At 41.2% G+C, this 14884-nt stretch overlaps 1 protein-coding gene across 1 annotated transcript in view; it reads right to left on the reverse strand.

Moving 5' to 3' along the window:
- RMND5A (required for meiotic nuclear division 5 homolog A) overlaps nt 1–14678 on the reverse strand; it is a gene marked incomplete at both ends in the record, with an annotated part of 53635 nt that extends 38957 nt beyond the window's left edge. Inside the window, one exon of the mRNA XM_084235889.1 lies at nt 14537–14678. Within this exon, the coding sequence (XP_084092015.1) occupies nt 14537–14678 (142 nt within the window). The remainder of the gene's footprint in view (nt 1–14536) is intronic.
- Nucleotides 14679–14884: the final 206 nt, after the last annotated feature.

Below are 14884 nucleotides of genomic sequence, written 5' to 3' on the forward strand. Positions count from 1 at the left end.
AAACAAACAAACAAATAAAACATGCCTCTATAAAAAAAAAAAAAAAAGAAAACAACAGAGATTCAGGATGAAAGCCTAATAGATGAGATTTTAAAATTCTAGAGAAAGCTATGAAGGAGAAGGGACCAAACAGCATTTAATCTATGACTAGAAGACAATAATGCACAAAGGACCAAGGTGGAAGAAAGAGAAATATGAAGTAAAACAAATAAAGAAAACTTTGGCTACGATCTGACTCCACGGAAAGGGAACGAAAGGAGGAGTACCCCAGAAAGGGAAGAGTGAGAAAAGGGAATGGAGAGCTTATTGAAAGAAACAGCAGAGGAAAACTGCCCAAACATGAAGAAGAAACTAAACATTCAGGTCCATGAAGCTCAAAGAACACTGGGTTATCTATATATGGTGAGACCTATGCAAATACACGGAGTTGTGAAACTACCACAAGTTCAAGATGAAGAAAGAATGTTATAGGTAGCAAGAGGAATAAAGTGCATAACCCATAAACTGTATAACCCATGACCACTTTCATCACTACTCTTCAACACAGTATTAGTTTTCATCAGATCAGGAAAAGAAAGATATAAAAGGAAGCCAAATTACAAAAGAAGTACAACTGCTATTATTTGCAGATAGCATGATAAATATACATGATAAAATATACACAGAAAACCCCCCAAAGACTGCGCTAAAAACAATTAGAAACAATAAGTCAGTATATAAAGTGACAGGCTACAAAATCAATATACAAAAATTGGTTTTGTTCCTATACCCAAACAAAAGGAAAAAAAATCAAGAGAACAAACCCTTTTACAACTCCACCTAAAAGAATTAAATAGCCAGGAAAAAATAAAGGAGGTGAAAGATCTGCAGAATGAAAGCTTTAAGATGCTGTTAAAATAAACAGAAGACAAAGAAATGGGAAGATATTCCCTGCTCATGAATTATAAGAATTAACATTGTTAAAATGGCCATCTTACCCAAAGCAATATATAGAGTTAATGTAATACCTATCAAAGTTTCAATGATATTCTTCAAAGAAATAGAATAAACACTACTGAAATTCATATGTAACTACAAAAGATCCCATAATAGTCAAAGCAATCTTGATGCAAATAAGAATGGAGGTATTATATGTCAAGGCCTCAAACTATATTACAAAACTATTGTAGTCAAAACAGTATGGTATCAGACTAAAAACAGGCATAGAGGGCAGTAAACTACAATCCAAAGCCCAGAAATAATCTATGGACAGTTAATCTATGACAAAGGAGTAAAGAGTATACAATGGAGGAAAGAGTTTCCTCCACAAATGTCATTGGAAAAGCAGATGTTCATATGTCACCCCCAAACCCCCCCCAAAAAGTGAAATTAGATCACTATCTCACACCATACACAAAAATTAATACAAACTGGATTAAAGACTTGGAATGTGAGACCTGAAACTATAAAATACACAGAAGAAAACTTAGGCAAAACACTCCAAGTCACTGGTTGCAGGGATGTCTTTGATGCTTAACTGCAATGGTAAGTGAAACAAAAGTAAAAATAAATGAGACTATATCAAGCTAAAAAGCTTTCACAGCAAGAGGAACTATGATTGAAACTACTGAATGGGAGAAAATATTTGCACATCACACATCTGATAATGGCTAACATCCAATATCTACAAAGACTGTATACCAGTCAACAAAAAGAAAACAAACTACTCAGTAAATGGGTAGGAAAGCTAAACAGACATCTCCAAAGAAGGCATACAACAGATACATTAAAAAAAAGTTCATCACTGATCATCAGGAAAATGCAAATCAAAACCACAATGAGATACCATCTCACACCTGTGAGAATGGCACATATCGAATAGACCAGAAACTCGTGCTGACAAGGATGTGGAGAAAAAGTAATCCTCATACATGGTAGGAATATAGACATGCTCAAAAAACAGCATGGGGACATTCCTGGTGGCACAAGTGGTTAAGTTTCAGCACTATGAAGCTATCTGCAGCCACTGCAGCATGAGTTCGATCCCAGCCAGGGAGTTAACCTACATGGCACAGCAGACCTCTCCTGTCTCATCCGCTGCTCCCCTCAGCAGTGTATTTCAGTAGATCTGCCTGTTCTGATCCCCATTCTGTCTCTGGTGAGTCCTCTCACCCACCACACCTCTGGCCTACACCCCCATTCATGTATGCATAAAGATAAATCTTTAAAAAAAAAACAAAAACGCAGCATGGAAGGTTCTCAAAATACTGAAAATGGATCTACCATATAATCTAGCAATTCCACTCCTATGTATTTACTGAAGAATGCAAAAACACTAATTTGAAGGGATATATGTACCTTTATTTTCACTGCAGCGCTATTTACAATAGCCAAATTATGGAACGAACCTAAGCACCCGACAAAAAGATGAATGGATTAGGACAATCTGGTATATAAACAGAACAGAATACCACTCAGCTATTAAAAACAAAATGAACTCTTGCCATTTGTGACAACATGGATGGAATTGGACAGGACTGTGCTAACTGAAATAAGTCAGAAGACAGATGCCAGATGATCTTACTCATAGATGGAATAGAGAGAAACAAAACAAAGAAACAGACAAAACTAACCAAAATAAGCCCTAGAAATCTAACTAAAATTGTAAGAGGAGGCGGGTGGGGGTGGGGAGTACAGCAGCGAGAGAACCCAATGGACTCTAGTAGAGGATTATAGTGCCTCAGTGGTAGGTGTGGTGTGGTAATATACATCTAAAAGAGGTGTGACCCTATACTTCTGCATGTATGCAGTGTTTTAAGCCAATGTAATTGAAATCAAAAAATAAAAATATACCTTGTCCCACATGGCACGCAGGCCTCTCCAGCCGCGCCCACTGCTCCCCTCAGCAGTGTATTTCATCAGTCTGCCTGTTCTGTTCCCCGCTCTAGCTCTGGTGAATTCTCTCACGCTCCCGTGCTTCTGACTATACCCAGTGCTTGTATAAATAAATAAATAAATCTTTAAAAAAAAAAAAAAACACTCCTAAAAAAAAAAAAAAAGAAGTGGTTGACAAGGTGAATATGGATATGCTTGCAAAGTATTACAAGAGAAAAACCTGAAAAGGTAAGGTTGATATACTTCATACTGTGAGAAGTAAACTAAACTGTGGCCTACTTAAGTTTTGGGCTTCAGCACCTAGAACATAGCAATTGTTTTCAACAGAGATTTACTCACAAAAGGAGAGAATAGGCACAAATAGAACATACTTTTTTAATAAATAGTTCCCACTAAAAATAAAACAAACTTTATTCAGTTTACTGATAGTTGTCAAATTTACAACATAAAGTACAGCATTTGTTAGTCAATCCTGATCTTTCAAAACAGAAAGGTGGACTCATAGATACATGTTCTAGTCCACTGAACCAAATCAAAGTTTCATGAAGTGCAAAACCAAGCATGAGGGGGGAAAACAGTTTATATTTAAAAATTAAATTGCATGGTACCGGCTAATTAGTGCTCCTGGAGCAGAGAGCTTGACCAAAATGACTGGCATAGGGAAGAAAAGGAAAGCTTCAAAAAACAGACTATGAGGTAAAAACTAGAGAGAAGAAAGATATGGGTACAAGTTTTTTAAATATCTCCAAGAGGGTCCAGCTTTAGAGGGCCTAATTACTTCAAATTCAAAATACAGAGAATTAATCTCTAGGCATCTATTTCTGAAATGAATATACAAACCGTATAAGGTTTCTTTTAGCAATCAAATGTGGTTCTCATTATTTTAAAATAAAATTCAAATTTCTACCTCCCCGATGCTAAACTTTCTATCTTCTTCCGGGCCCATAATTGTTTGCCTGTCACTTATGTTCAAAACCTTAAATTAACCTTTAATTTTTCCAGACCATCTCTCCAACTCTGTCAGATTCCAACCACGTACCAAGTTCTGGTATTAATTCTTTCCCTCAGGAGATCCTCTGCATGAGTCCCTTTGTAGCTCAACCACTACTACACAAACACAGGTCCCTATCTCATCAGCTCCAGGTTGATACAACCCTAACTATTCTTCTTACCTCTAGATAAACCTCTCTCCCAACTCCAATCAACCTAAATGCTGCTGACAATTGATCTCAGATCAGGTCTCCGTGTCCTCACTGTTCAAAATGCTCCCCTCCTGGACCTCCCTGGTGGCGCAGCTGGTTGAGTGCCACAATGTGAAGCTGTCCGCAGCCTCTGCAGCCAGGTTCGAGAGCTCTCCTGTCTCGCCCGCTGTTCCCCTCAACAGTGTATTCAGTCAGTCTGCCTGTTCTATTCCCTGCTCTGTCTATGGTGGATCCTCTCACCCACCCACGCCTCTGACCTGTACCCCAGCTCTTGTATAAATAAATCTTAAAAAAAAAAAAAAAGCTCCCCTCCCCACCCCAAGTTATTCAATAACATCTTCCTAGTCTACTACTTTTCCTGGCATCTATGACTCTTTAACACTTGATCCCAATTTAATTTTAATCGTTTCATCCCATTTTTCTCCACACTGGTTTTTCACTATTCCCAGAATGCCTCTCGTACTCATACTCCTCTGCACATCTGTTCCTGGCAGCCTCCTCTCCTAGTACCCCATCCTTTCTCTCTACTATTTCCATTCAATCTCTGTTACTGAAACTTCCCACCAGTTAGAAGAGTTTCTCCCAATCTCTAATCCTACCTCCCTTAATATCTGCATCACTCAATCAGCATTAGGTCTATAGACATGGCCTGCATTACCAAGCATTGTTTAAAACATATCAGTCTCACCCTCCTAGCTAGATAGAAAGTTCTTTGAGCATGAGAATAACTGCTTGTTCCTTGCTAAATCCCATAAGATTTAGCCTAGTTTGACATAAAACTGGTGACTAATATCTACTGACCTGGTATTTTAAGGTTCAACTGAAATAAAGCCCTCCTACCTGAGTAGGTCTTTCTAAGGATTTCTTCTCTTCCCATTTCTCTGCACTGCTAATACCTATAACATCCAGGAAGGCTGTTACTGATACTATACTACAGCTTTGCTTCCTCTCCCCCCAAATATAAAAGGTAAGCCTCATCCAACTGAAGTTTCTTGAAGATTCTATTTCTTTTATGTCTTAAATATTCCTTACACTGTTGGGCCTCCCTGGTGAAGCAGAGAGTTAAGTCTTAGCATTATGAAGCTATTGGTAACCACTGCGGTGCAGTTCGATCCCTGGCCAGGGAGCTAACCCACATGGCGTAGCAGATCTCCCCTCAGCAGTGCATTTCAGTAGATCTGCCTGTTCTGCTCCCTTCTCAGTCTCTGGTGAATACTCTCACTCTCCCCTTCCCCTGTACCTCTGGCCTACACCCAAGCTCTTGTATGCATAAATAAATAAAATAAATCTTTAAAAAAATATATTCCTTACACTGTTAAGCAGACCACAGGGCAAAGAATGGTATTTAGTACACCAGTAATAAAAACAACTAAATAGTCAAAGCAACTCCAGTAAAACAATACTTAACATTATTTAAAAAATACAGGCCTTAAAAATAACAGTCAGTTCACATCTATTATCTATTTAATTCCCATAATCCTATGACACAAATTATCAGTTACTGAATTACTGAAGAGGAAACAGGCTAAGCAAGTTTGCAGAATCAGTAAAGTGACAGAACAAGAAGTCAAACCCAGATCTGAGCTCAAGGACAAAATTTTGTGTTCTATTCCACAAAGACAGACTCATCTCCTCAACAAGCCACCAATTTCCTGAAAGACTGAGGCCATGTAATAGCATTTCTTTTGAAAGAAGTCTCTCCTTATCTCCTCCCAAATGTCCTCATTTTTCAACAACAAGGTAGTAAATCTATATAGATTCCACAGATTAAAGATAATTAAAGATAATACACTGCCAGGCACTGTGCTGCAGTAAATGAAGAAATTACTATTCAGAACTTAATCTTAAGTGAAGAAAGATTTGGCAATATAAGCTTTATGGATTCCCCTTACATTCCCAAAGAACAATTTTGCTCTTAGCTGTACAATCACCAAGCTCAAAGTCGGTGAAAACATTTCTAAAAGCTTTAACTTCTGCCAGAGATTCTAGTTCATATTCTTTGAAGCAGAAGTTTATGCCACTCTAATACAAACTCCTGGAACTTTCAAAGAAATATCCAGTTAAAGAGTGTCATCTTCTGGCATTTAACAACTTCCAGGATCTACATGTAGTACCATGGACTCCCCAGTACAGTTCAGAGCCAAGGTCCTCCACAATACTCCCCTAAGCTGCATCTTGGGGTCATTTTTAATTTTTTTTTTTTCAGATAAAGAAGGAGGGCCCAAAACAAAAGCAAATCAATTTTAATCTCCCATGTAAACAATTTGCTAACACCATGTTCATCATCCTAACAACTAAGAGACTAAGACATAAAAGTAATGGAAATTGTTCTATTAGTTCCAGTATCACAGAAGTGCTGGCAAGTTTCTCTCTCCAACTACTCAAGAAATAACATAACCTTAGCAAAATTACTTTATTATGCCAAGCACATCCAACAGGTTCCCAAAAGTAACTTGGAAAGGTTGCACCTCTAGTCTATAGATTAAGTTGTACTAACAACTCAGTATTTGACGTATACTGACATTATAATTAGGAGGCAAGGCAAAAGCTCAGAAATAAAGGTTAAGCTAGTAAAAAAAAAAACCCTTCAAAAAACATTAGTAATGTAACTTACAGCTGTTCAATTGCAGTAGACATCTATCACTTTTGGCTGGGTGCAAGTTTTCCCTTTTAGAACTTTCTCCTCCACTGATCAACAGTTGATCATAATGATACAAAATGCATCTTCATAAAAGGGGGCAAAGCATCACAGTGCAGAAAATGGGGGCCACTTTTCCCACTCAACTTACACGCAGCCATCTTGGACTACAGGTCCCAGTGTGTTGTGAACTAGACATCCTAAGCAGTGAACTAGACTTCCTGAGCAGGGCAGCTACTGGGGGGGCTTGACTTGACTGAACAGTGAAGTGAATCTACCTAAAACTGAAAACAGTTGGGCTTCCGGGCTCTTGCTTTTTCAGTTTTAACTTGCATCCAGGGATCTGGACTTCCCCTACATGAAAGAAGACATGTGAGGAAAGACATGTAAAGACATTTGGAAAAAACATGTGAGCGAGGAACATATGGAGAGACTGCTCCCAGTCCTTGGTAGAGACAATGACAGCCATTATCTTTTTTTTTTTTTTAAGATTTATTTATTTTTATACAGGAGCTGGGGTACAGGCCAGAGACGCGGGAGGGTGAGAGGATTCACCAGAGACAGAGTGGGGAGCAGAACAGGAAGACAGACGAAGACACTGCTGAGGGGAGCAGTGGGCGAGAAAGGAGAGGTCTGCGCTGCCATGTGGGAATCTCTCTGGCCAGCCAGGAATCGAACTCACACTGCAGATGCTGCGGACAGCTTCACAGCGCTGCACTCAACCCACTGCACCATGGGAAGGTCCAGCAGTCATTATCTTAATTTCCACTTTTATTTATATTTTCTTTTTCTTCTTTTGTCCCAGCTTTCTGGGGCCTGTCTTATCTCTTTCTTGCTGTTCACTGCCAGAAGGTGCCTTGGACTTGTGGCACATTTTCAGGCCTCAGGGCCCACTTCATATCAACCCTGTTTAGTGGAGCATTTTTCCACAGTATGATGGGTAATTTGGAGAGCATTATTGGGAAACTGTTACTAGGAATATCCTCTCTTCTTTTCCCTCTCTAGATATACTAATTCTACTAAAGATTTTTCACACTAAAGTCTGCTTCCTTTATGTGCACGGATAGCCGTATCCCCTTAGAGTATGCACTCCCTAAGAGTTTGGGGTTCCCTGTGTATCCCTTGTTCATGTACTGATAATACAGTCATACATCTCCTAACACAGAATAAGCAAAGCCCAAGACAGTCAAAGGACTCCATGTCCCAACCCCATTTACTGACTCAGGAGAGGCTTAACCAACCAAACCAAGATAATATGGAAACTCCCTGGTAATTCTGTTGGAAATGGAGAATGTCCGGTCTTTGGGGTCACTAGAAGTGAAAGGATGATATGAGCTCCATTGGTCATATATACCTCTATGTGGAAAAAGCTCCTATAAGAATGAAGCCAACCATGGGAAGCATAGTAGAGAGAGTAAGAGAATAAGACCTTATACATCCTTTGAACCCCTGAGCTGTCCTGGCCTAACCTCAGCTTATCTAGCTGTGAGTGAACAAATTCCACTTTAATCAAAACTATTCTGCTCCCTACAACCAAAAGAATCCAGAACATTTTAGTTCAAATGAACAGGGTGACACAAAGAGCTCGCGCGCGCACACACGCTTCTAAATGAGCATGGAAAAGAATGACTGAGAAAGTGAAATCTACTTCAAAACCCAACTGGAACACCAAAACTGACCTATTACGCTCAGGTCTAAACTCCTCTTAAGAGTACTTGAACTGAGACATAAGACCTGAAACCATAAAATATATAGAAGGAAATATAGGCAAAACACTACGTGATTTGCACATCAAAGACATCTTTACAGACACATCACCCAAAGCAGTGATAGTGAAGGCAAAGATAAACAGCTGGGACTACATCAAATTAAAGAGCTTTTGCACAGCAAAAGAGACAATAACAAAAACAAAGAGAAACCCCACCAACTGGGAGAACATTTTTGCACCCAACACTAATGATAAAGGACTGATCACAAAAATCTGCAAAGAGCTGATGAGACTCAACAACAACAAAGAAAATAATCCAGTCAAAAAATGGGCAGAAGAGCTAAAAAGAAACTTCTCTGAAGAGGAAATGCAAATGGCCAACAGGCATATGAAAAAATGTTCAACATCACTTGTCATCAGGGAAATGCAAATCAAAACTACCATGAGATACCATCTTACACCAGTGAGAATGGCACATATTAAAAAAACTAGCAACAACAAATGTTGGCGAGGGTGTGGAGAAAAAGGAACTCTTCTGCACTGTTGGTGGGAGTGCAAACTGGTCCAACCACTGTGGAGAGCTGTGTGGAGATTTCCGGACCTACTAAACATAGAGCTTCCATATGATCCAGCAATTCCACTCCTAGGTATTTACCCAAAGGACACAGAAACATCAATTCCAAACAACACCTGCACCCCTATGTTTATAGCAGCACTGTTTACAATAGCTAAGCTTTGGAAACAGCCCAAATGCCCAAAAATAGATGACTGGATCAAGAAGATGTGGTACATATATACCATGGAATATTACTCAGCATTCAAAAAAGATAAACACATGCAATTTGCAGCAACATGGATGGCGCTGGAAGGGATCATGCTCAGCGAAATAAGCCAAAAAGAAAAAGAAAAATACCGGATGGTCTCACTCATAGCAGGAATCTAGAAAACTTAAATAAGGGACCAGGAAAATGAATATAAGAAAGTGAAAATCAAAATCAACAAAAAACTATGAACCAGAGACACTTTTAGGGGGGGCGGGGGCGGGAGGGCAGGGATTGGGGTCAGAATGGGGGGGCTGCAATTGTATGGGGAATATAACAATAAAATTTATAAAAAAAAAAAAAAAAGAGTACTTGAACTGGTCTAAACTGGTCTAAACTCCTCTTAAGAGTACTTGAACAGGGCCTCCCCAGTGGCGCAGCAGTTGAGCGCTGGGTTGCGAGGCTGCCTGCGGCCTCTGCGGCACCAGTTCGATCCCCAGCTGCTCCCCGGCCACCTGAGGAGGGTCTCACATGGCACGCAGACCTCTCCTGCCGGCCGCTGCTCCCCTCAGCAGTGTACTTTGGTCCTTCTGCCTGCTCTGCTCCCCGCTCAGGCTCTGGTGAATTCTCTCACCCTCCCGCACTTCTGACTGTACCCAGTGCATATATAAGCAAAAACAAACAAACAAACAAATAAATAAAACATGCCTATATTAAAAAAAAATAAAAAAGAGTACTTGAACAATAGGTACTGTTATCCACACAAACTTTATTTCTGATCTACTTATCTGCTACTTTTCAGGCTAGATGTTAAACAGATAGCAAATTTTATTCAATTCAAAACGCAATGTTATTATTCTCCAAGAGTTTCTTGGTGGTATTTAGCAAAGTTTGGCTAACAAACAGGAGATCAGGCTATGTAGTCTATTTCAAGTACACCAAAGAATAAAGCTGAATAAGTAAACCACTAGTGCACTAAACCCTGATCCTTTTACATTAATTCAACACAATACATTAATAAAGGTTCTGCAAAGCACACAGAACTTTATATACATACATATATATATATCAACCCTGTTTAGCTGGGCATTTGTCCACAGTATGATGGGTAATTTGGAAAGCATTATTGGGAAACTGGTACTAGGAATATCCTCTCTTCTCTTCCCTCCCTAGATATACTAATTCTACTAAAGCTCTTTAAGTATGTATATGTAATATTTAAGTATGTATATGTATAGCTTTAAGTATGTATATGTAATATTTAGAGAGCCCAAATTTTCGAGTGCAAAGTTATACCTAACATGCAACCCTGGATGTTTACTTTATTTCTAATCCCCTTACATAGGACACCTCACTCTGCAGGATCTGGACCACCTCACCATCCTCTCATTTACCACCCTCAGGTCTCTAGGGAAGTTCCACAGGCATAAAGAGTGAAACCTCCAGGAAGGAGAATGGGATCAGAACTCCCTTTTAATATTTGTCCTAGTTTTCTACTGCCTCTTAGTACTTCTATGAACACTATGTTGCTCCTATACCACAAACCCCAGCCCCACTCAGCTATGCCATCCACTCAGAGCCTTCTCCTCTCAAATTATTCCACTACCAAAGGCTTGACACCCCTATTCCTCTACCATAGGTTTGATGGGACTTGGGGGTAGATTAGTTAGGGGCAGATTGAATGGAAGAGCACAAGGTAATTCACCAGGTGGGAGTGACACCAGAGCACCACCATCATTTTGTCTAAGGTGTTTGAATCAGAAGATTTGCATTGTAAAAGAAATAGCTAATTTAGAGCAGATGAGATTTTAGGGCTCACAACAGAACTATTTCTAGGCCAGCTGCCAAGCTAGCCCCCATTGGGGCAGTGTTCACAAACTGGAATAAGGCTGATGAGAGTGGTCAATGGGCTTACTAACTGAACTCCATTATGTACAGAAAGTTTCTACTACAAACTCCTCAAACTGCCCTCAGTATAGCTGTCTTCTCACAGAAAAGGAAATTTAAATATAAAACAGTATAATTCATCCTCAAAAACTGAACCATTCCCCTGACCTTCACTAAAGGACAGTTCTGAAACTATCACTCACCACCAGTATGATGCAATGTTGGGGGATATGTATGGTTCCCAAATTCTGTTTTACCCATATTTCATTCTTCTATGAACATTACCACAAAGAGCCCCAGAGACTGAGATCCAAAGCCCTGGCAGTGTCGCCAGATCACTTGCACAACCAGGTACACTCAGAAGCCCTAAAAATTTCCCTTTCAACCAAAAATGGAGTTTCGAGTTCAGATTTTATTAGATTTAACTTCGGAGATGGCATACTTAAGATTCAATATATTACCCATATCACATACAGAGAACTTTAGAAATTATCTGCTTTGTCAGGTGCTGGCAAGGATGTGGAGGAAAAGGAGCCCTCTTACACTGCTAATGGGAATGTAAACTGATTCAGCCACTATGGAAAGCTGTGCGGAGGTTCCTCAAAACATTAGAAATGGATCTGCCAAATGACCCAGCTATTCCAATCCTAGGAATTTACCCAAAGAACACAAAAACACTCATTCAAAAGGAAACCTGTTCTCCTATGTTTATTGGAGCACTACTTAAAATAGCTACAACAGACATGGCAAAAACCCAAAGGCCCCAAAACAGATGAATGGATCAAGAAGATGTGGTGTGTATTAATATACACAATACTACTACTCAGCAATCAAAAAAAGATAAACCCATGCCATCTGTGACAACATGGGTGGAGCTGGTAAGGGTGATGTTAAGCAAAATAAGTTAGAAGGAAAAAAATAAATATCAGATGGTTTCATTTATGTGAGAAATATAGAAACACCAAACAAAAGGTCAAAGACAATGAAACATCCATGGGGGGTGGGGCGGGGAACGCGCCAAGAGAATATAGTGGTGGACTATGGATGCTTTGGTGGTCAGAGAACTATGGTGACCACACCTGAGGGGAGACATCATATAGTCCAAAAATTAAAGGGGTGGGGTGAGGGGACTCAGTAGAAAGCATTAAAAACAAAAAAGAAGAAATCTGCTTTGAAAAGAGATTTTATTTTGGAAAACTAGACATGAAACTTATGGTTATTTATTTTTCTTCCATGCTTTACAACTGCCTCTAGTCACTTAATCCCATTACTAATAATTAAAGAAATAACAATATAAGACTGCAATTTGGTAGACAGAAGGGTAAAAAAAGAGAAAGCTGAAAAAGGAACACATACAATTCACCAAGTCAGACTGTTTGAACTGCGTGGCATACTCTGTGGGTAATAGGCTTCAGACCATAAATTCCCTTAAAAGTTCCCTGATACCAAGCAAAAAAAATCTAAAATGAATTCCTACTTTCACAATGCCTCACAATTATCATCTAAAATTGGCCCCAGATTTTCTAAAACAAGACTTATAATCAATCACCCTTGAATTAATACCTTCTTTCACTCTCAGGGAAGAAAATTATTTTACTTCCCCTCTTCTCTCTCTCAAACTTTGCCCATCCAATACCTCAATCTCTAAACTGGTCCCTAAAAAGAAAATATTCCTTGCAACCTCTCCAAGTATATACCCTTCACCCATTCTCATCCTTTCAGCCTTTAATAAGACAAAAATTTCCTCTATGGTGTAATGGAGGAAGAGACACCTTCTGCCCAAGTACTTAAGCAGTCTTGGGGCTCTTTACACCTCAGTTTGTATCATTACTTAACTCCCAGTAATCTGGTTTGTCTTCACGCTATGAAACTACAAGCACAGAGGGTCCTGACTTGAGTAGCCACATACCAGCTCTTTTTCCTTAACCCCTATCATTTTCAACTTCTGCTGATTCTGTTGCCCTCCAGGCTCCAGAAAGTCAAAGTCTGTGGTTAGACTCTATAGTTGCCTCCCTACATCCTAAGCGATTCTCCTTCATGCTCTGCTATAGAGATGACATCAGAAAACCATCTTAGACTTCACTTTTCTCCCAGACTCTATCTATGAATCTTCAGCCACCAGTAAACAGTAAGCCTTTGACTCTATCTTCATCAGTCCTTCAGCTTGATCTAAGGGGTTTCAAACCAGATGTACCAAAGCTTCACAGGATTCCCACCCCACTCCACCTCCACAAGCAGCACTCTAGGTCTGCTGATTTTTCCATATTAATATTTCAATAGTTATCCCCACTATCGCTGCAGGTTTCTATCTTCCCTGGAATTCAAAAGTGACTGCTGTATCCAAAAAGAGATAAGTCTTCCTTACTTGGACTAGCACATACTCTCAACTGAAAGCAGTACTGGAAAGAAATGGATGGAAGGAGGAAGAAGTTCCACTAGCCATGGCCCCAGCTCCTCTGCCACAAACATATGCTTTTCATCCCAGCTACCAAAACTTCCTTTATGTAAAGTTCAGTTCCCCTGCACGTTGAGAAGGCACTCCCCACAACCTCCCAAACAAATCTATTTAAATGAAGTCCTTTACTTCTTGGTCAGGAATCATAACTGAACACTTCAATGCAAGGATATCAAACCTTTACTATTATGTGTAATAACAAAATAAAAAACAAACACTTTCCAACCAGTTTCCACATATCAACTTCGGCAAAATATCCAAAATAATCTAGGTAAAATACCTTTTGCAGAAAATCTATTTTCTGAAAGGAAAACAAGCTAAAATTTGATCACTAAGGCAACTAACGAGCAACTTATGCCACAATGTCCTTTGGAAAGAGTTGCCCGTTTTTCCTGTTTCATCAACAGCCACACTGGAAGAGCTAAACGGCTTGATTCGTCTAGTTTCCCAGAAATCAGCATCAGAGATGCTGCAGAGTTGAAGAAGAGCTGCTTCCACACAGTAATCCCATTACGAAGTTGTCTGAGTTCTATGAACCCACAGCTAACATTCGACTTTCTAATTAATAACCGAAAAACTTAAGTACCCCCTGCGGAGGATTTGGGACAGGGGAAGAGATTGGGGTTTCCTGCACCGAGACTCTTAGCACCCAGACTCTGGGGTCGAACGCAACTCCCGCCAGCGGAACCACGCCGAGAGGACCACAAGAGACCCAGGGGACCCGACGGGTTGGGGGCGCCCGCCCGGGTAGACCCCCATGCACATTTACCCGGGCTGGGGCCCGAAGTCCCGGGCTGGGTTTCCAGGTGGAAACCTATTAACAAGGATATCTTAATCAGCAGGGAGATCGGGCAAATTCGGAAAGATGCGGAAGCCCAGCGGTCCAGGGGTCTCCGCGCCCGGGGGGAGGCGGGAGCCCGGCCGTCGGAAGGCCACCCCGCCCGGCCCGCCACGACCTGCGGGGCGCGAGCGGGTGGGCCCTGCCCCGCGCGCCCACCGGGGCCGACCTACCGTGGCTCTGCAGGATCTCGTGCTTGAGGCCGCCCGTGTAGTCGATGAGCTCCTCCAGGCCGCGCTCGCACAGCTGCCCGTAGCCCGAGAACTTGTGCAGCACCTTCTCCAGCTCGCGCTCCACAGTCACGCACTGATCCATCCCGGAGGCGGCGGCGCTCGGCTCCCCGGCGCCCGGGTGTCCGCAGCCGTTCGGCCCGGGCCCGGCCGAGGCCGCGTCCTGCTCCTCGTCCCCCAGGCGGACGGCGAGGGCGGCTGAAGCGGCGAGGCGGCGGGCACGCTAGCCGCGGTGCCAAGGGTGCCCCGCGCCGCCCGTGCCCACCTGCCCCATGGCGCCCCGGCCCCCGG

The sequence above is a fragment of the Talpa europaea genome, assembly GCF_964194135.1.
Source record: "Talpa europaea genome assembly, chromosome: 6".
NCBI classification, from domain to species: domain Eukaryota; kingdom Metazoa; phylum Chordata; class Mammalia; order Eulipotyphla; family Talpidae; genus Talpa; species Talpa europaea.